Source organism: Panthera pardus, unplaced genomic scaffold (genome assembly GCF_024362965.1).
Source record: "Panthera pardus isolate Hobbes unplaced genomic scaffold, ASM2436296v1 HiC_scaffold_12, whole genome shotgun sequence".
Classification (NCBI taxonomy): domain Eukaryota; kingdom Metazoa; phylum Chordata; class Mammalia; order Carnivora; family Felidae; genus Panthera; species Panthera pardus.
In genome coordinates, this window is record NW_026526677.1 from 98,458,409 (window position 1) to 98,481,868 (window position 23,460).

At 41.2% G+C, this 23,460-nt stretch overlaps 1 protein-coding gene across 3 annotated transcripts in view; it reads right to left on the reverse strand.

Moving 5' to 3' along the window:
* CBL (Cbl proto-oncogene) overlaps positions 1 to 23,235 on the reverse strand; it is an 85,137-nt gene extending 61,902 nt beyond the window's left edge. For 2 of the 3 annotated variants that reach the window (XM_053900371.1, XM_053900370.1), the window contains exons 1-2: positions 22,710 to 23,235; positions 1,428 to 1,675 (exon numbers count right to left, since the gene is read on the reverse strand). In XM_053900371.1, the coding sequence (XP_053756346.1) occupies positions 1,428 to 1,675; positions 22,710 to 22,904 (443 nt within the window). In that variant the 5' untranslated portion in view covers positions 22,905 to 23,235. The remainder of the gene's footprint in view (positions 1 to 1,427; positions 1,676 to 22,709) is intronic. The other variant, XM_053900369.1, reaches the window with a different exon arrangement.
* Positions 23,236 to 23,460: the final 225 nt, after the last annotated feature.

Here is a 23,460-nt window from a genome sequence, read left to right on the forward strand (position 1 = left end):
TGGAGCCTGGATGGAGCCTGCTTCAGATTCTGTGTCTCCCTCTCTCTCTGCCCCTCCCCCACTCATGCTCTGTCTCTGTCTCCCAAAAATAAACAAACATTGAAAAAAAAAGTTAAATATTCAGTATGCTCTAAGACTGGAAAATCTATAATTTCACTGTAACAGTGCTCTTTAAAAAAAATCTTAAAAATCATGGCAGCGTATGTATGATCTATAGGGGACTGTCTAGAAGTAATAGAACAGTTACCACCTGACTTCACCCTGTACTCCCAACCTGACTTCACCCTGTACTCCCAGCTCACTTATCTTCCCCAATTCTAGCTAAAGTAGACTGCTCCCTTTCCTTCAACATACAGAGCCTATGTTTTCACGCCCCTGTGTTAAAGGCCTTTTCTTCATTTCACTGACTAGGAAATTTCTACTTGCCCTCCTAAAACCTAGCTCAAATAACACTTCCTCTGTGCCAAATTCTCTGATGCTGCTAGGCCAAACTGTGTTCACACAGCATTTTGTCCATATCTCTATTAAGCAATCTAACACAGTACTCAATTGAGAGCTTAACTCCCCTTTTCACCTCCTACAATTAGAACCTAGTTCACTGTAGATGTTAAAACTAAATTTTAAAGTTCTGGCACCTAATAAAGGAAAATTATTTTTTAAAAACTTAGCAATACAAAATCACCAGTTAGCTATAGCCCACATAGTCAGGGTCTTATTTTAACAAAAGTCATAAAATTTAAATATTTTAAAGGAACAAAGTTCACGTTCCTATAAACCTAGGAGTTACAAAGGTTCCCACAGATTGAATTCAATCGCCAGAGATCTTTTTAACAAGAAAAGACTGGTACTCTGGACCAAACCTGAGTAATTTGTCATAGTAAAGGTAATACGAATAATGATGTGGGTAAAATTTTAAGTGAGAGATGAGGGTTCCTGGAATCTAAGCCAACAGAGTCAAAGGAGTGGCACGTAGGCTACAAGGATACCATTTAGTAAGTTACTGCTTCAGTCGTCACACATGCCAACTTAACCCCGTCCTTCCTAATTCATGTCACTCCTGGAGAGTAATTTACTACCTAAAAAGTTCAAGTAGAATTTACATTTTTATGACTTGTTCTAGATGAATTAATATGTCCAACTGGTCATAACCTCACGGTTTGTGAGTTCAAGCCCCACGTTGGGCTCTGTGCTCGGAAGTCTAGAGCCTGTTTCGGATTGTGTGTCTCCCTCTCTGCCTCTTCCCCGCTCACACTGTCTCTCCCTCTCTTTCTCTCAAAAATAAACATAATAACGGCACACTTTTAAATCAAATGTCAACGTTGCATTCTCGTTGACATAAATATTAAAACCAATTCAACTACTTCTGTGTGTCACCCACTCAGGCAGTCACAGACCTGAATAAGTATTTGTGTGGTATTTGCCATTACCTAGGCTGAGAATTCTCCTCATACATTCTTTCTTTCCCCTCCTTGAAGAGGCTTATGGTCTGCTTAGTTTTCTTCATCAAATTCTCCATGAACACCCTAAAATACTCATTTTCTCCAAGTGTCTCCATCTTCCCCTCATATCTTGACAAGATAGTGCGCAGATGCTGGTAGGTATCTGGCAGCAGGTCTAAGATATAAGGTGGGCTATTCTTTAGCGCCAGCTTTGGGTTCTGACACAACCGCACCACCTGCAACAAATGGAAAAGAAGGGCTATTACTGGGAGGATCTTAAGGACAATATCCTTTTTCAAGTTAAAAAAAAAAAAAAAAGTTACAAAATATGTGTTCGATTGCAGAAATATAAAAAAAATGCACAAGACCCTAAGAGATGATCTGTAACACCCCTGCCTGTGGACAATGATTTTCCATTTTTAGTGGTTCCCCTGGAAGGGTGGGTTCTTAAAACCGTACAAGAGACTAACGGTTCAGAAATTACACAGCAGGCTAGAGGCGTCTGGGTGGCTCAGTCAGTTGAGCGTCTGACTTCGGCTCAGGTCACGATCTTGCGGTTCATCATTTAAGCCCCGCATTCGGCTCCGTGCTGACGGCTCGGAGCCCGGAGCCTGCTTTGGATTCTGTGTCTCCCTGTCTCTCTGCCCCTCCCCCGCTCTATATAAAATCAAACACATGGCTACCCTGGGAAGTAATGCAGAGGCCAGAGTTTAACAACCACTGGGGTGAGGGAGCAGAGCGGCCCTGAACCCAGTAAAGCATGCAGCTGAACCGAGACGCCATTCCTTGCCATATAAATGACCTCCAGAATTTGCCTGATAATTCTTTTTCCCATCTTCTACTTTCAACTTTTCTGAGTCCTGATGTTTTATATAGGTTTCTTTTAGAGAACAGGTAGCTGTATTTTTAAAACTCAAGGTAACAACCTTTGTTTTTTAACTAGTGAGTTTAGTACATTTTATATTTGTTACAATGACCGATAAATCTGTATTTATTCCTACCATCTTATTTTGTACTTCGCCACTTACATGGATTTTTCTGTGTCTGGGAAAAACAAATAAATTAGTGGGACAGAAAAGCTGAGAAAAAGACCCACACGTATACAGACCCTTCACTTATCACAAAGGACTGGTCTTTTCCAAAAATAGTAGTGGGACGACTGGGTATCCATATAGAAAAACAATAAAATCAAACTAAACCCTCACCTTACACTATCCCAAAAATAAATAAATAAAAAAGCAAAAAAACAAAAACAAAACACCAAAGAACTATGTGGGTTATAGACCTAAATGTGAAAGGCATATCTATAAAGCTTGAAAAGATAATAGAAGAAAATTATCTTCATTACTTCATGAGAGAGAAAACTTTTTTAAACAGGATAAAAAGCATTAACCACACACATACAAAAGCTACTTAAATTCTACCACTTTATAAGAACTTGTTCACGAGATATCGTACAAAGAGTAAAAACACATGTACAGAATCAAAGAATATATTTGAAATACACAGAATACGTCTAAATGTACCTATATCCAAACTACACACGCATACCTCAGAGATACTGCAGGCTCGATTCCAGACTACCACAATAAAGCATCCATCTCAATAAAATGAGTCAAATGAGTATTCTGGATTCCCAGTATATATAAAAGTCATGTTTATACTCTACTATAGTCTTTTAACAGTATAATAGTATTAGGTCTTAAAAAACGTACATACCTTAATTAAAAAATACTTTATTGCTAAAAAGTGCCAACCATCCCCTAAGCTTTTAGTGAGTTGTAACCTTTTTGATGGTGGAGGGTCCTGACTCAATGCTGACGGCTGACTGACCAGGGTGGTGGCTGCTGAAGGTTGGGTGGCTATGGCAACTTCTTAAATTAAGACAACAGTGAAGTCTGCTGCTTCGATGCACTCTTCCTTTCATGATTGAGTTCTCTGTACCAGGAGATGTTCTTTGATAGCATTATGCCCACAGTAGAAATTCTTTGAAAATCTTTCAGTCCTCTCAAATCCTTCCACTGCTTTATTAACTAAGTTTATGTCACATTCTAAATCCTTTGCTACCATTTCAACAGCCTTCACAGCATCTTCCCCAGGAGATTCTATCTCAAGAAACCAGTTTCTTCGCTCCTCTGTAAGATGTAACTCCTCATCTGTTCAAGTTTGATCCTGAGATTACAGCCATGCAGTCCCATCTTTGGGCTCTGCTTCTCCAACTAGTTCTCTTGTTATTTCTATCACACCTGCAGCTACTTCCTGCCCTGAGGTCCTGAACCCCTCAAAGTCTACATGAGGGTTACAATCAACTTCTTCCAGACTCCTGTTAATGTTGATATTTTGACTTCTTCCCATGAATCAAGAATGTTCTCAATGTCATCTAGAATGGTAAATCCTTTCCAGGGGTTTTCAATGGACTTTGCTCAGATCCATAGAGGAATCACTATCTGTGGCAGCTATAGACTTATGAAATGTAGTTCTTGAGCAGTAAAACTTGAAAATCGGTGTTAATTAAATGCGGTGTTAGCAGGCATGAAAACAACATTAACCTTATACATCTCCATCAGACCTCCTGGGTGACCAGGTGCAATGTCAATGAACAGTAATATTTTGAAATAATTTTTTTTAGTATTTACTTTTGAGAGAGAAAAACCAAGTGGGGAAGGGGCAGAGAGAGAGGGAGACACGGAACCTGAAGCAGGCTCCAGGTTCTGAGCTGTTAGCCCAGAGCCCGATGCGGGGCTTGAACTCATGAACTGTGAGATCATGATCTGAGCCAAAGTCGGATGCTTAACTGAGCCACCCAGGCGCCCCTGAAATTTTTTTTTTTTTTTTTTTACTCTGAGCAGTAGGTCTCAACAGTAAGCTTAAAATATTCAGTAAACCACGTTGTAAACAGTTGTGCTATCATCAAGGTTTTGTTGTTCCATTTACAGAGCACAAGCAGAGTAGATTTAGCAAAATTCTTAAGGGCCCTAGGATTTTGGAGTAGTAAATGAGCAGTGGCTTCAACTTAGTCACCAGCTGCATTAGCCCCTCAACAAGAGAGTCGGCCTGCCCTGTGAAGATTTGAAGCCAGGCACTGATTTCTCTCCACTGATGAAAGTCCTAGACGGAGTCTTCATCTGATAGAAGGCTGTTTCATCTACACTGAAAACTTGTTTAATGCAGCCACATTCACTATCTAAGCTAGATCTTCTGGATAGCCCGCTGCAGCTTCTTTCTACACCAGCACTTGCTGCCTCAACTTGCATTTCTGTGTTATGGAGACAGCGTCTTCCCTTCAACCTCAAGAGCCAGCCTCTGCCAGCTTCAAACTTCTCTTCTGCAGCTTCCCCCACCCTCTTATTGGCTTAAGGGAATGTTGGGGCTGGTTTGGTCTTCTATCCAGACCACTCAAAGTTTCTCCACCATCTGCAGTAAGACTGTTTTGCTTTTATCATTTGTGTGTTCACTGGAGTAGGTAGCACTTTTAATTTCCTTCAGTAACTTTTCCTTTGCACTCAACTTGGCTAACTGGTGCAAGAGGCACAGATTTCAGCCTATCTCAGCTTTAGATAGGACTTCCTCGCTAAGCTTAATCATTTCTAGTTTTTGATTTAAAGTGAGAGACCTGCCACTCTTCCTTTTACCCGAACACTTAAGAGGCCATTACAGGGTCATTAAATGACCTAATTTCAATATTGTTGTATCTCAGGAAATAGGCCATACGAGAGGGAGAGAGAGGAGGAATCTGGTCAATGGAGTAGTCAGAACACATACCACATTTATCAATTAAGTTCACCATTTTAGGAGCACCTGGCTGGCTCAGCACAACACACAACTCTTGATTTTAGGGTCATGAGTTCAAGCCCCACATTGGGCATAGAGCTTATTTAAAAAAAAAAAAAAAAAAGTTCACCATTTCACATGGGTGTGGTTCATGGTGCCCCAAAACTAGAATAGGAATATCAAAGATCACTGATCGCCGTAACAAATGTAAATAAGAAAGTCTGAAATATTGGGGGAATTTACCATATGACAGAGACACAAAGTGAGCAAATGCTGTTGGAATAATGGAGTAAAGGGTTGCCACAAACCCAATTTGTAAAAAAAAAAAAAAAAATGCAGTATCTGCAAAGCACAATAAAACAAGGCACACCTGTAATTGCTACTGTGCCATTTCCTTTCTCCTCTCTTTCTGGGACTTCAATTACTTATACATAAAGACCTTTTCATCATATTCCATTTGTCCTTTACACTCTTCGGTCTTCTCCATCCTTCTGCCTCTCAGTGCCTTAGTCTGAATTTTTTTATTTTTCACTTTCCTAATTTTCTCTTCACTTGTATCTGCTATTAAACCCATTCACTGAGTTCCTAATCATCAGTTCTTATGTTTTTCGGTTTCAGAATTTCTAATTCATTATTTCAAATCTCAAAGTTACCAATTTTATCTTTAATTATTCTAACACATTAATCACAGATTTATTAAGTTCATGACTGATAACTCAAATATCTCTGCTTGTCCTATGGGTATATTTCTATTGTCAATTTTTCCTTTTGGCTTCCAGTTGCATTTTGTCTTTTCATATGTCTATTTATTTTTTACTGAATGTTGGACACTGTATACAAAAAATTATAGAGGGGCACATGGGTGACTCAGTCAGTTAAGTGTCCAACTCTTGATTTCAATTTCAACTCAGGTCACGATCCCACGGTTTGTGAGATCAAGCCCCGCATTGAGCTCTGCACTGACAGTACAGAACCTGCTTGGGATTCTCTCTTTCCCACACTCTCTGCCCTCCCCCTCTCATGTGCACACTCGCACACTCTCTCTCTCTCTCTCTCTCTCTCTCTCAATAAATAAACATTTTTTAAAAATTATAGAGGGGTGCCTGGGTGACTCAGTCGGTTGGGCGTCCAACTTCAGCTCAGGTCATGAACTCAGAGTTCATGGGTTCGAGCCCCGCATCGGGCTTTGTGCTGACAGTGTGGAGCCTGCTTTGGATTCTGTGTCTCCCTCTCTCTCTGCCCTTCCCCCACTCACACTCTGTCTCTGTTTCTCAGAAATAAACATCAAAAAAATTATAAAAAAGAATTATAGAGACAACCTGAGGCCACGGATGATGTTATTCAGAAAGGGTTTACTTTTGCTTCTGGCAGACAAAAGGCTGGGGACATTAGGAATCCCAGACCACCTTCATGTAATCCAGAATCGAACAGATTGAAAAACTGGACTCTAGTCCCTATGAAGACTAGTCTACTTCCGTTTCACCCTTACTCCTACAATTTAGGCCCTGAGGGACCCAACCCCAAAACCTAGAGTTTCCCAAGGCCCTCTACCTTGGCAGGCTGTAATTCCAATTTTTTTTCCTCGACATCTGTATCTTGAAAAGTCTACTCAGCCTTTCAACGGTCGCTTCCAGAATCAGCCATGACCTCATGGGCAAGGTAGCCTCAAACATCAGACAAACTTCTCAGAGCTTTCCGTATCTTCCAGAACCTGGCCTCGTAATTCCTTACTGCCTTCACAGCTCTTGAGGGTCTTCTGGTTTTTCTAATTATCAGCAATATTTGGTTTGAAACTTACCTAACATTGTGTACCAGTCGGAGGAGAGAAGTGTAACATCTTGCTTTTTATTTCACGCTTAAAAACACCGATTTCTTCCTTGAGTCAACAAAAGCTCATTATAAACCTTTTTGTGATGTTTAAATGATTCCATTCTATGGATATACCATAACATATCTCAAACATCCCCCCCCCCCCATTTGTTTTAACGTTTACATTGTTTTCAAGTCTTTACTGCTCCAAGTATCACTGTGATGGACATCACTGGGCATGGTACTCTTCTGTACATTAGATTATTTCCTTAGGATAGGTGCCCCAGAAGTGGAAACATGAGGTCCATCTAGAATAACTGTAAAATTCCCATTTAATAACTAATCATCAGTGACTCTTCAAACAATGAGTAAGTCGATACATTTTTAAAGCCAGGTAGGTGTTCTATTCTCTGTACACCATTTCCTGAACTCTTGAAAAATAGTCCCATAGAACCCTACCAAATCAACACAAGCTGCATCAATATAAATATCTGATGTATGAATATTTTAACAGTGTTTTAGGAAGCTGCTCATCCTATCAAAGGTTTAAGCCAAAAGGGAACAACACAGCCAAGAAAAAAAAAAAAAACTCTACCTCAGAAGACAACTATATGCTAACAGCAAGAACTCATATTAATAAAACAGTCTCCAATTTACAAGTGTTACATTCCAAAACCTCATTTGTAAGTCAGTTGTTTATAATTCAGAATATATTTTTACAGTATATTTATAATAAAAACTAAAATGAGAGCTTCCTTAGGTTAGTCCATGGAGGGAGGTAGGAGAGTCTGACAATAAGACTAAGAGATCAAGACCCAACAAAGACTACAAGAGGTCTATAACTAAAGGGTTTTATTTTCAGAGAAAATTGGACATGATTTATATGTAGAAAGAATCAGAAGAGAAAAAGATAAACGAAAAGCTAAGGTTTCTGGCAAACAACAGGGAATGAGATCTACCACACAGCTAGAAACACTAAACACCATTAAAAGAAAGGCTACCTCCTTCCTCTAAAACAGAAGAAAGGCAGGGAGGGCAGGTTCAGAGATAAACTCAGAGATATGAAGGCAGTAAGCTGAAGGCTGTTCCTGATGGTTTTGACTTTTCTCAGTGCACGTATTCAATAAATATATGCCAAGCACTGGGATAAAGAAGTGAAAAGACGACATGCCTGAATCGGAGAGCAATCAGGCAATAAACTATAAAAAAGAAGTAAAAAAATACAAAGTTCTAAGACCTGAAACCATAAAACTCCCAGAAGAAAATACAGGTGGCAAGCTCCTGGACATGGGTCTTGATGAGGATTTTTTGGATCAAACTCCAAAAGCAAGGGCAAGAAAGCAAAAATAAATGGTACAACATCAAACTAAAAAGTTCCTGCACAGCAAAGGAAGCCATCAACAAAATGAAAAGGCAACCTACTGAATGGGAGATGATATTTGCAAATCATGTATCTGGTAAGGGGTTAACATGCAAAACACATAAAGAACATTTATAACTCAACAAAAAAACTTTTTTAAAACTCTTGATTTTCACGTGGGCAAAAGTCTCAATAGACATTTTTCCCCAGGAGACATACAGATGACCAACAGGCACATGACCAACATCACTAATCATCAGGGAAATGCAAATCAAACCCACAATGAGATACCACCATATTCCTGTCAGAATGTTTAGTATCAAAAAGAAGTGTTGACAAGGATGTAGAGAAAAGGGAACCCTCATGCACTCTTGGTGGGAATGTCAACTGGCGCAGTCATATGGAAAATAGTATGGAGGTTCCTTAAAAAATTAAAAATATGGGGCGCCTGGGTGGCTCAGTCGGTTAAGCATTCGACTTTGGCTCAGGTCATGATCTCACAGTCCGTGAGTTCAAGCCCCGCGTCGGGCTCTGTGCTGACAGCTCAGAGCCTGGAGCCTGCTTCGGATTCTGTGTCTCCCTGTCTCTCTGCCCCTCCCCTGTTCATGCTCTGTCTCTCTCTGTCTCAAAAATAAATAAACATTTAAAAAAAAAAATTTTTTTTTTTTTTTTTTAATTAAAAATAGAGGTGTACTTAGGTGGCTCAGTCAGCTGAGCATCTGACTCTTGGTTTTGGCTCAGCTCATGACCTCACGGTTCATGAGTTCAAGTCCCGCATCAGGCTTCGTGCTGACAGTGCAGAGCCTGCTTGAGATTTCCTCTCTCCCTCTCTCTCTGCCCTTCCCTGCTCGCTCACTCTCTCTCTCTCTAACTTAAAAAAAAATTGTTTTAATTAAAAATAGAACTACCATAGAATCCAATAATTCCACTTCCAGATATTTATCTGAAGACAACAAAAAACTAATTTGAAAAGATACATGTACCCCTATGCTCACTGCAGCATGATTTACAAGAGCCAACATACGAAAACAATCTAAGTGTCCGCTGATGGATAAATGGATAAAGACGACGTGGTAGGGGGTGCCTGGGTGGCTCAGTCAATTAAGTGTCTGACTTGTGATTTAAACTCAGGTCATGATCTCACGGGTCGCGGGACTGAGCCCAGAATCAGGCTCTGCACTGCCAACCGGGAATCTCTCTCTCTTCCTCTCTCTGCCCCTCCTCTGCTCGCACTCTTTCCCTCTCAAAATAACTAAACAAACATGTTTAAAAAATAAAATAAAAAGTGTAATCCTGAACTAAGAACCTGAAAAGATGTGGTATATATGCACAAGAGACTACTACTCAGCCATAAAAAAAATAAAATCTCACCGTCTTTGACAACATGGATGGACCCTGAAGGTATTCTGCTGTGAAATAAGGCAGAGAAAGACAAATACCGTATGATTTCACTTACATGTAGAATCTAAAAAAATAAAACAAGCAAATAAAACTCATAGATACAGAGAAAAAAATTCACAATTGCCAGAGGGGAGGGGGGATTGGGAGGTCAGCAAAATGAGCGAAGGGAGTCAAAAAGTATAAACTTCAGTCATGGGAATGTAATATACAGCTTGGGGACTATAGTCAATAATACTGTACTGCATACTTGAGAGTTGCTAAGAGAGTAAATCGCACAAGTTCTCATTGTAAGAAAAAAATTTTTGTGAGGACAGGTTTGTAATTCTGTATGGTGACAGACGGTAACTATACTTATTGTGGTGATCGTTCGGTAATGTATACAAATACAGAATCATGTCATACACCTGAAACTAACAGAATGTTCCATGTCAGTTATACTTCAATATAAAGAAAAATAGCACACTCAATGCAAAGAATTAGAGTAACATAGTAAGAATATGCTGAACAACTCCTCTAGGCCAGTGAACAGGGAAAGCTTCTCTGAGATGAATCTGGACTAAAAGTTGAAATTACACAAAGGAGCTGGCCAGGTAGTATCAGCAGAAGAGGAGCCCAGAGGACGGGTCATCTTTAAGTCCAAAAGTGAAACAGGTCTAGATTTGTTCGAAGAATAAAAACATCAGTGAGACTAAAATGGAGACAGCAAAGTAGAGAGAGCAAGAGAGAGATGTGGAAGAGGGAGGGAATTAACAAGGAGATATTACAATAAAGCCTAAAATACAGGCTTTTTAAATTTTCAATGAAATTTTTAAAAAATTAAAAATGTTTAAGCTCTCAATTAAAATTAAAAAATTATCTGCAAAAACAGAGATAATACCTACTCACAATAAACACTTATGAAAGGCCTGTATAACTTCCAATAAAGTAGGCACTCAATAGGTTAGTTCCCCTCCCCATTTCCATACAACTTGACCAGGCTTATCTTCAGGGTAGGCAGGAATTATGTACCGAAGATGAGTGAGAGAGAACACATCACCCTTTGATGACTCCCAGGAACTGGTACCATTATTTCTACCATCTTGGTTCACGCCACTCCAACTTCCTAATCCTGCATGCTCTCTGACTGATGACCAAAGGATAGAGAAAAGGCAGCAGGCCACCCGAGAACAGGGTAACCTACGATCTGCAAAAGCTACAGTAACCACCACTCCTTCAAAGGCACAAATCCAGCAGAGCTCCCAATAAGAGTTTCCATTTATATCCAGGGCGATACACACCAACCCACATGGTCTCCCTATTTAAAGATAAGGGCACTGGGGTCCCTAGTTAGCTCTGTCGGTTAAGCGTCCAACTCTTGATTTCGGCTCAGGTCATGATCTCACAGTTTCATGAGTTCGAGCCCTACATCGGGCTCCGCACTGACAGTGCACAGCCTGCTTGGGATTCTCTGTCTCCCTCTCTCTCTGCCTCTCCCCCACTCACACTGTCTCTGTCTCTCTCAAAATAAATAAATAAATGTGAAAAAAAAGAGAAGTAAATGCATTAACTTCACAGAACTGAGGTTAAAATGCAATATTAGCCTAATACCTCTGGAAAAAAGACATGCTTCCTTCTAACAAAATGAAAATAAAATTGCTTAGTCTTACATACAATGTCCAACCTATAATATGCAATCAATAAATGTTTATGACAATTAATTGAAAAATATATCACTTCTCATAACATACCAGATTTAAAATATCATCCGTTAAAAAATGTCTCCAAAACATTTGATTTGCTTGCATTTTCAAGCTGGTACCATGTACCTTCCACAAGTATTATTTGTCCCTCCTTCAAATGTGACCTTGTAAAGATCATTTGTAGATTAAATGTCTGCTTTTCTCAAGATCTTTTTGAGATGAATCCTCCAATGACCAGGGAAATCAGCATTCTACCACTAGCTCTTGAGTTTTTAACACTAATGCAGACATAAAGAAAACATAGAGACCTATCCTTTTGATGTTAAAATCTTCTAGAAACACCCTAAATATGTATAATCCCTAGGGGAAAAGTTCAAAAAAGGCTTTGTGAATAATTCAAGTCAATAGTCAACAAACTTCAAAAGCTAACAACCTGCCTTTACTACTTAGTGAACTTTAAATTAGCAGTCATAGTTAAAGCATAAATGGACACTCTGAGCTTAAAAAACATTCCCCCCCCCCAATTTCTAAAAAGATAAAATATTTTCCTGCTTAGTGCGTCCTCCATTTGGCCAACTGTATTTTGCCTTCCAAGTCTTGCAATAGCAAAAATGGCTTCCTTTTGTTTACTTCTGCCTGTACATTTACAGCGTCACTCAAAACAACGCCAAAAAGAAACGTGCTTAGCTCTGGGAAAGCAACAGCATCCTTGTACAGCTGCCATACAGCCCATTCATAATAGCTTTCTCATTGGCCTCGCTCCTCCCTTTGCTTCTGCCAAGGCTCAATGGTCAATAGAAAAAAATTTGGAAAGTGCTATGGTCACAATAAAGAGGAATACAATTATGCTTGGAAATAGCTAAATTTATAAAAAGAGAAAAGGTACCAAGAACAGTGCCTAAACCTAATTCTACTCTGAACACAGACTCCTTTCGAACGCTAAGGAATGTGAATTTCTAATTAGGCAGAAAACTCTAAGCATATAGGACTACGAATGACTAAGTATTTTTATCTCTACAGACCTCAACTTATCCATGGAAGTTTTTTCAAACATTTTTATATGTTAAAACATGATAGGGGTGCCTGGGTGGCTCAGCTGGCTAAGCGTCCAACTTCAGCTCAGGTCATCTCACAGCTCGTGGGTTCCAGCCCCGCGTCGGGCTCTGTGCTGACAGCTCAGAGCCTAGAGCCTGCTTCGGATTCTGTGTCCCCTCTCTCTCTGCCCTTCCCCTGCTCATGCTCTCAAAAATAAACATTAAAATATTTTAATGTGATTAAGCTTTATACTTTAAAAATGAGTATTCAGGGGCACCTGGGTGGCTCAGTCGGTTAAGCGACCCACTTCGGCTCAGGTCATGATCTCATCGTCTATGAGTTGGAGCCCCGCGTCGGGCTCTGTGCTGACAACTCAGAGCCTGGGACCTGCTTCTGATACTCTGTCTCCCTCTCTCTCTGCCCCTCCCCCACTCATGCTCTGTCTCTGTCTCAGAAATAAACATAAAAAAAAATTTTTTTTAAATGAGTATTCAGTATGTTGAATTCAACATAAAACATGTAGAATCTGACTACAGTTTTAAAAGGCTCCATATTGCTCAAGGGAGCAGGAGATATAGCAGGGAGGACACCAGGTCTGGAAACCTGGGTTCTAGTCTGATGACCAACATTAACTGGCTCTGTTGACATTAGGCAAGTTTATTCACCTCTCTGGATCTGAATTTCTGCCTCTATAAATGAGAATGATCAATTAATTGCTAAAGCCTTGTTAAGTGTTTCTTAACATTTTCTTAAAGCTTCAAGTTTTAGAAACTCATCAACAGAAACTTGAAGAGATTTAAGTTTTACAAGCATAAATGTACAGTGAAGCTTTTAAATATTTTTTAAAGAGAAATCAGAAACCTATACTTTTTTTTTTTAAGAAACATATCATCACTAGATAACGACCCCAAGAAAAAAGCCTTTTACTTCTAATTACTATTCTCCATTATTGATTTATCAAAACTCCATTCAGGGATTTGAACTGTAATTACTACCTAACACTTCTCAAATACCACCCAACACTATTTATTAAAGACACTATGCCACTTACAACTAATTACCAATCTCATTACTTTCATTTATCACATTAACTGCGCACACAAAAAAAATACATCCAACACAATGTACGATATTAAAGAAACTACATGTGCTGATAGTTTAAACATGCAGTTTTTATACACATATCCTATTTTTAAAAGGAAAAAAAAAAAATCTCTATCCGGACTCACTGGTGCAACTTCAAACCAAATACTCAGCATGAGCTAGAAATTAGACGATTTTAGCATCGCTTTTGGATGTCAGGCCCAATTGAGATGCAACTGTGGCTCAGGATATCGCAGAGGCACCAATTTGCTCTAAAGCCCTCCCCGTTCCCAGTCCCCTTTCTCGTGTCCTCAGGGACTAAGTCATGGTTTGCCTAATGATTCCCACAGAGGCTTCCCAGAGCCTTTGTACGACTCCAGTTACATCACCAGAGTCTGAGTACACTGATTCATCTTTAACTCTCCAGCACCAGGCATATAGCTTGAGTTCAGGAAAAGTGTGATTGCGACCAGATCCACCATAATTTTCACCTAAGGTAACAAGGAATCATATATATTTTTTAATGTTTATTTATTTTGAAAGAGAAAGAGAGAGAGCAAGCAGGGGAGGGGCAGAGAGAGGGAGAAAGAGAACCCCACGCAGGCTCCACGCTATCAGCGTCCCTGAACCATGAGATCATGACCTGAGTCGAAACCAAGAGTTGGACGCTTACCCGACTGAGCCACCCAGGTGCCCCAGGAATCATTTAAATCAACAAACTAGACAAAGACTGTGGTCGGAAGCAAACTTTTTGGAGGGCATATATATTTTTAAAACTTTGACGTGCGAGTCCTTTGACGCAGCACATTGCATTTCTGGGAGTTTATTCTAAAGAAATATTCAGAAACCACAAAATGGATAGTCACTGCAGCACAGTTTCTGATATTTAAAATCAGAAATAACCTAGAAGATTATCAATACTGTGCCTGGGTGGCACAGTTAAGCATCTGACTCTTGATTTCAGCTCAAGTCATGATCTCACAGTCGGGAGACTGAGCCCCACATAGGGGCTCGATACTGAGCATGGAACCTGTTTAAGATTCTCTTTCCCCTCTCTCTGTGCCTCCCCTGCACGCTCTCTAAAGAAATAATAAAACAAACAAAAAGATTGTTAATATGAATTCAGTAAACATATTTAATTATGTAATCTTATACAATCCTTAAAATTCAGGAAGACCTATATGTGGTACTAACATGGAAAATCTCCACAATTTAGCAAATAAAAAAAAAAAAATTCTAGAACCATTTTTGTTTAAAGTCCCACTTTTGAGGTACGTGGGTGGCTCAGTCAGTTAAGCAACCGACTCTGGTTTTGGCTCAGGTCATGATCTCACAGTTCATGAGATCAAGACCTGAGTTGGGATCTGCACTGACAGCACGGAGCCTGTTTGGGATTCTCTCTCTTCCTCTCTCTGATCCCCTTCCTTTCTCTCTGTCTCAAATAAACTTAAAAAATATTCTTTTAATTAAAAAGAATCCCCCTTTGGTTTAAAAATGTTTAATTCTGAGTATAAATTACTTTTGAAATTTAAGAACATAATAATTAAAATCTTCAATATAAACAAGATATCCTATTGCCATTCCTTCAAAAAAAAAAAAAAAAATCCAGCAAGCTTACCTAAAATAAAAGCAATTGTGGTATGGAGGTTTGGTACTTCAAGCACAGTCCTTTTGCCAGCTGCATGGACATCACCTGAGAGCTGGTCAGGACTACAGAATCGAGGGCCCCACCCCAGATCTATTCAGCCTCTACATTTTTAACAAGATCCCCAGATGGTCTGAATTCATGTTAAAGTATGAGAAGCACTTGTTTATAAGAATCACTTAACAGAATCTGAATACCAGTTCAAGATCCACAGAAAAAAACAAAAGTATTAGATGGGTGGGTGACTTAGGTTATTTAATCTCTCTGAATCTCAGTTTCATTCTCCTAAAACACACTGTTTTGAGATTTTTGATGTATCAGATGTGAAACTGTAAACTGGTCTACAATATAAGGAATGATTAGAACTCAGCTATCAGTCTTAGGGAGTAAATGCTAAGAAGTCAGTAACTTGCTCAAGTTGATAAATCTTTCAAGGGCAAAAGGTGTCCATCCAACCTTCTCAGAGCCACTTAGGGAAAGGGATAAGGACGGACTGTAAGCTATAGATGCCAGGTACCTCTGGAGAGGTAGTCACTTAAAGGTATGAGAGTAAAGGGAGACATTTTGTTCTGCATTAAACTGTTTTTCATAAAGAGTGTTACACCTATGCAAAGCAGGTCTAAGAAAGGAAGAGGCAGGAATTAGGATCCCATCCCATTCACTGAACTACCAATAAGCTGGTCTCATTTTAAGACTTCCTCATGGCTGATCCCAGAGCCAGAGGAAAGGCAGTGACCAGAGATGGTTCTGACAGGGTGCCCAGGAAGCAGAGTCTGCTAAGAAAGACTCATCATCCATCCCAAAAGCTGCAGACAGGAGACCCAGAGTCATCTGTGGATTTCTTCTGAAGGAATCGCAGGAGCATCTATGAGAGTAGCACCCAATCTTCCCAGGGCTTGAAATTTGCACCCTTTTCCCCTCCTCCTTTTGGAAGCTGCTGCAGGAAGGAACATTGTGGGGACAGAGCTGAGGCTGGCTTCCAGTGCTCCTGGTTGACTACTCCCACCTATTTCCTTCCAGCACAAAATGTGCTAATCATGAAAACATTTCACAATGACTTGCTTGTCATAATCCCCCTACTTTCAACAAACCTAACGTAGATCAGAATTAACAGCTTCATTAAAAAATGTGATTGAAGCTTAGGCTTAGCTTCCAAACCAATACTTAATTTGTTTTTCTTTTAATGATCTAGGTTAATCATTAGGGAAATGGGGTTTTTTTCACAGCATAAACGTTATGGTTGCCATCCCCATATCAGGTTTAGTGTATGTATACTAAAAACATACCAACAACATACTAAAAACAGGTTTACTACCGAAAATTAAATAATCCAGTGAAGAACTGGGCGGAAGACACGAACACTTTTCCAAAGACATCCAGATGGCAAACAGAACACATGAAAAGATGCTCAACATGCCATGAGGGAAATACGAACCAAAACCAAAAGGAGATACCACCTCATACCGGTCGGAATGGCAAAAATTAACAACTCAGGAAACAACAGCTGTTGCGGAGCAAAGGGAACCCTACTGCACTATTGGTGGGGATGCAAACTGGTGCGGCCACTCTGGAAAACAGTGCGGAGGTTCCTCAAAAAATTAAAAATAGAACTATCTTCGAGCCAGCAATCGCACTACTAGGAATTTAGCCAAAGGATACAACAATGCTGATTCGAAGGGGCACATGTACCCCAATGTTTATAGCAGAGCTATCAACAATAGCGAAATTATGGAAAGAGCCCAAATGTCCATCAACTGATGAATAGATTAAGAAGATGTGGTACATAATATAAACACAATGGAATACTACCCGACAGTGAAAAAGAATGAAATCTTGCCATGAGCAACAACACAGATGGAACTAGAGGGTATTAGGCTAAGCGAAATAAGAGAAAGATTATCACATGATTTCACTCACATGCGGAATCGGAGAAACTGAACAGATGATCAGAAAGGAAGGGAAGGAAAAATAAGATAAAAACAGAGAGGGAGGCATTCCATAAGAGACTCTTAAATGCAGAGAACAAACTGAGGGTTGATGGGGGCGGGGTCAATGGGTGATGGGCATGAAGGAGGGCACTTTTCAGGATGAGCACTGGTCGTTATATGTAACTGGTACATCACTGGGTTCTACCTGAAGCCAAGTCTACACTGTATGTTTAAAAAAAAAAAACAAAAAACGACAAGGTTTACTATATATAGCAAGAATTACCAAAAACTTTAGCCAAAGCTACAAAATGAACAGAACAAATTCTCTTCTCCTCTGGCCCAACCCCACTTTTATTCTATATACCTTTCAAAATTTCTACCATGAATCACATGAAATGCTCAAGTGAGCTCATTTCATAAGAAATTATGAAGAATTTTACATCCTTTTGGGGAGTTAATAGCATAAAAACAACACAATCATGTTTTACAATGACTGTATATTACCTTTATAATCGAAAAAGGTAAAACTACTTTAAGTAAATGATACTTTAATTCAGCACTCAAGAAGATTCCTAGGGCTCCTCGGTAACTCAGTCAGTTAAGCTTCCAACTCTTTTTTTTTTTTTTTAATTTTTTTTTTCAACGTTTTTTATTTATTTTTGGGACAGAGAGAGACAGAGCATGAAGGGGGGAGGGGCAGAGAGAGAGGGAGACACAGAATCGGAAACAGGCTCCAGGCTCCGAGCCATCAGCCCAGAGCCTGACGCGGGGCTCGAACTCACGGACCGCGAGATCATGACCTGGCTGAAGTCGGACGCTTAACCGACTGCGCCACCCAGGCGCCCAAGCTTCCAACTCTTGATCTCGGCTCAGGTCACGACCTCACACTTTGTGACATGGAGCCCCGAGTCTGGCTCCTCACTGACAACACAGAGCCTGCTTGGGATTCTCTCTCTCCCTCTGCCCTTCCGCACTTCTGCTTTCTCTCTCTCAAAATAAATAAACATTAAAAAAAGGGGGGGGGATTCCCTACCTGATTCCCCCCTAATCAATCATACAAAAAAATGAGGAGGGACTATGTTTTGACCTCATTTTATTTTGTTAAATGTCTGCACTTCATTCAGCAAGTACCACATGTTAGGCGCAGGAACTGATATCAAGACAGAGCCTGGGTCCTGAAGAGCTCTAGCGAAGGGAGAAACGGATGAAAAAGTGATAAATACTACCGCAGAGAACACAAATTAAGTAGAAGAGGAAAATGAAGTGTACAAGCCTCTGTGACTACCATGCAAAGTAACCAGTATACATTAATTTGAAGAAATGCAAACACTGAACTTGAAAGCAGGTAACAGACATTTCACTGGATGGTATCAAATGCTACCTTATTTTTCAAGAGAATGTCTACTTTGCTCGGGTGCGTTAATGAACGTGTGTGCGTGAGGACTATTGTAACCACACAGGTCACTTGCTGAATGGTTTCCGTTACTGACGCTTTGTGGAACACCTGAGAAGGTACTGTATGGAGGAAATAACCAAGCCTAAGGAGGTGGGTTATCCTGGATTCCAAGTCAGGCTCCACCATTAACTAAATTAAATTACGTAACATCTCTGAGCCCAAGTGTCTCCATCTATAAAAGAGATGATACCGCCGAAGGGCTACTGCAAGAAATAAGTTTAATGTGATTAAAATTTATTCCCACCCCCACACGTTTTCTTTTCAGTTATTCCTTCAGAACACACAAAGCAATTTAAATATTTACAAAGCTCTTACTATTGTATAAGTCCTCATGACTGGACACTGCAGGAGATAAGCAGATCATGGTCGCTGTGCTGTCCTCACGGAATTCACAATCTCAAGAGGTTAAGGTGAGTACAGAAGTAATATGTACAGAAAAAATAAGTTTAAACTTAAGAGATCTCCTATCACTGTTTACATACTTACGTAGTCACTCATCACTGTAATGTAATCTGGAGTGTAAGAATTTACACCTAGCAGTATGCCTGGGACTTGGTGTGCAAAGGAAGGAAGGAAGGAAGAAGGAAGGAAAGGAGGATGTAGTCCAATGAAATACACTGAATCATAAATTCTAATTAGTGCCTCTTACTTCCCAAATACAGGAAGTTACTCAAGGTATTTTTTGGGGGGTGGTGGGACAGAGGTGGGACAAACAGAAGAAGGCAGGTAGCAGAAGGATCACCTTTTGAAAATACTTTTTTAAAACTCATGCCTTAAAGGGAAGCTTTTTCCCTTAAAATCATAAGGGAACTATAAATTCTCTTATAAATTATATCTCATTAAAAAAAATCAACACCTTAGTGTTTTAATGATATAAGCTAATTCGAAATAAAAACATAACATAGACCTAAAATATAGCCAGTATGTTGCTCTGCTTCAGGGGCAGGCAAACTACAACCGCCAGCCCTTTCTTTTTGTCCACCTGCAAGCTAGGAAGGGCTTTTACTTTTTTAAAGAGCTGTGAAACAGTAACAAAGAATACAAGACTAAGTATGTGTCCAGCAAAGCCTAAAATATTTGCTGTCCCTTGACAAAAACAGATTGCCAACTCCTGCTCTACTTCGTAATGGAATTTTGAGTCTCACTAGATACCTTACTACTTCTAAGTTTACATTTAAGGCAATTTATAGGATTTTTCTCTCCACTTCCCTGCCCAATCCTCTCTTCCCAGCCACTTTCTTCACACACAGGTATTTACACAAGTATTTATTACAATATACTCGGCTGGCAACATAGAGGTTGACCATGTTTTTTTGTTTAATAACAAGTGTCCCAGCACAAGGATTTTTCCGACAGTGAGTTTAAGTTCCACAATGGATTAGTAAATCGGGCCTGTGTTGACCAGAACCCATGACTTATGCCGACTTCTCCATCTGCACACATTCAATACTGGGGGAGGGGAAGAGACTAAGTTCCCAGCACGAAGTCAAGACACTGATCATTGATAGGCTAGAATAATATTCACCTAGCTTCAACAACAAGGATAGAACAGGTGTGAGAGAGAGACTCAGAACCGAATTCAATAAATGTGTGGGGCAATTGTGGATTTGACAGTAAGTTCTTTACCACTTACATCATACCACATGAAGAAGGGTTAGTGACATTTATTTAAGACTCTACCAAATAAAAACGTGGAAAAAAATATGCAAGCATAAAAGAAACAGTTCAATCCAATACTTATGAAAGTACTCGGAGATCTGGAGAGCAATATGAACCTATCAGCCTAATACACCAGAAACAAGACTAGTAATGTGTGATATGGGGCAGAGACATTACTAAAAATCACCTTCTAAGACAAGCAACACAAGAATAAAACATCCCTCTCTCCCAACACTAGAAAGGAAAAGCTGGGCACCTACTTCCCTTGAAGCTATCAAAACCTGAAAAGCACTCAAAGTGAGTCCTATTCTCCCCATACAACTAAACATCCTGCAGGAAAAAAATCACATCGCTATACACATACTTTAAAGAAATGAGGGAAAAAAACTTTAAAAAGGATCTTATTTGAACTACCTTATAGAGATTCAAAAGTTTGAGGAAAAGTGTATTATTTTTAAGGAAAGGTCTCTAATCCATACAAGTTTGGGTATATTGCATACACGTATCTTACACGAGAAACTAATTAAACATACAATTTTTTTTTTTTAATCCAGGAGAACCTTTTCAGTCCTCAGCTGTAAATCCCTAAATGCAAACCTACAAACTTCAGATCTTGAATACATTTGGTATTTTTTTAAAAAGGTGTCAATGAGGGGCACCTGGGTGGCTCAGTCGGTCGAGGGTCCAACTTCCGACTTCGGCTCAGGTCACGATCTCAAGATCTTGTGGTTTGAGTTCGTGCCCCACACAGGGCTCTGTGCTGACAGCTCAGAGCCTGCAGCCTGCTTCAGATTCTGTCTCCCTTGCTCTCTGCCCCTCACCCACTTGCATTCTGTCTCTCTCAAAAATAAGTAAACATTTAAGAAAAAAAAAAACGTTTTTAAAGGTGTCAATGAATTTAAAGTTTCCTTTACATGCCTAACTTTCTGTAACGGTTTTATTACAATTTCTAAATAACGAAATTAAAACTACACCCACCAACGTAATAAATACGAAAAAACTTGTATCATTAACTACAATACCAATTATTTAACATGAGAAACACCAGCCCCGAAAAAGTGGCTCTGAAACCACTCGTATGCACTTCAGGAGTGTTAATGCACGCACGGGACTTATTAAGCATTTATACAGCACTTTTATATTTGCCAAGTGTTTCATAATCATTCTTATTAGCTGTTTTAGTCCAAAACAATCCATGAAGAACTTTACAGAAGAGGAACCTAGACCTAGAGAGGAACCAGAGAAAACCAATTTTCCTCTGGAGGAAATAACACCATTCTCTTACAATATGCCAGATACTTCCAGTTACTTTTCACTGACAATATGAAATTTTCCAAAAATAAGTTGTTAATTAATGAACGTGAAAAATACTAAGAAAACACTGTACTGGGTGCTCTCAAAATGCTTAAACACTTTTAAGGACTCTGGACTACTACATTATAGACACTATAATGAGGCAAACTTCTCCCAAACGCCACACCTGATGGCTAAATATAAAAGCGATATTTTTCAAACTTGCTTTAAAAAAGGTAAGCAAAGAAGCTCATTGAACAAACTTAAAAGTCAGGTCCTGTAACAAGGAGTCAGGTCGGCCACGAAAAAAGTAGAACCCAGCTAAAAGCAGCATGAGGAGGAAGTTCTGGAAGCAGTCAGAATCTGGAAGAAGTCAGAATCTGCTGCTTAGCACGCTCCGTTAATACATCTTTCAGAAGATAATGTTTCTAACCAGAACTTGTGGTTTAATCTCAGCACCAGCAATGGATCACATCCAATGTTTTGGAGAATAAAAATTTGCCCCAGCGCTAGAGGTGGAGGAAAGTTCCTTCCTTGGCCATTTAAACATCCCGATTTCTTTTACCTTGGTGTTAATATCTTAATGAGAAAAAACTATGGGCTCTCCCCGAGCGCAGTTTGCCTACGGAGTTGTCCTGACCCCAGGTCTCTCAACCGGAGCCCATAAACGTTAATTCCCGACTCAGAGCTCGACTGCTCATCCAGCTAACAGCCCCAGCCGGTAAATTGCACGCTCTTCTTCGCCCTCCCCCTCCCTCCTACCTCCTGGGGCCAATTCCGTGACCCACATCCCCAGACCCTGCAGAGCCCCAAACTCTGCACCCCCCCCATTATACTTCCGCCCTGGTGGCTTCCCAGTTAACCTTCACCCCAGCCCCCACCCCATCTTTGTCTCGCCACCCCCAAACACTACCTCAACGTTCCCCAACTCCCAACCGCAGCCCTTCCCCCCACCGCCGACCCCCACCTTCCCGGTCTCTTCCTCACCCCCGCGTCCCCCACCCTTCGGCCGGGTCACCCCAGCTCCTCGCCTCCCCAGCCCCGCATGACCCGTCCCCTCCCCCAGCTTCCTCTGTCCCTTCCTTCCCTTCCCTCGGCCCCCTCCGCCCACGCCCACCCCTGCTCCCGCGGGTCCTGGGCAGGCCTTTCACCTTGTCCATGAGCTTCCAGCACTTCTCCACCATCTTCTTGTCCACGGTGCCGGGCGGGTGGGGGCTGAGGTGGTGGTGGTGGTGGTGGTGCGGCTGGAAGGCGTCCTTCATGAGCCCGATCAGGCCGCCCGAGCCCGAGCCCCCGGAGCTGCCGCCGCCCCCGGCCCCAGAGCTCTTTTTCACGTTGCCGGCCATGGCCCGGGGAGGGTTGGGGGCCCAGCCGCGTCCGCCGGCTCCGCTCCGCTGCGAGCGAGGGAAAGAAGGAGGGCGTGAAGGAGGGGCCTCTCCCGGCCGCCGCCGCCGCAGCCGCCGCCGGCTGTCCGGGCGGAGGGAGGGGCGGCCGCGGGGAGGAGGAGTGGGCGGTGACGGGAGCGAGGTTCGCGCGGGCGCGCCCCTTCCGAGAGCGCAAGCCCGGGGACGGGAGGAGCGCACGGCGCTCCGGGAAGCCGGCGGCCCGGTCCCGACTGGGTAGCGACCCTTCCTGCGCCACCCCCTCCCGAGCCACAGCTCCCGGAAAGCCGAGGCCAAGTTTCCGCGCCGCCTACCCCTCCCCTGCCCCCGGGGGCGGGCCCAGACAGAACCTTTGCGCCTGCGCCCTCTGCTGGAGAATCCGGGAAAGGAAGGGGCGGGGTCTGGGGTGGAGTCTGCGCGTTAGACAGAAGCCGAGCCCTCCATGTTCCTTGTGGGTTGTTAGGTTGGCGCTCCTTGAGGGGTGATTGGGGTATTTAAATTAGGACAGCTAGCCGTAGAA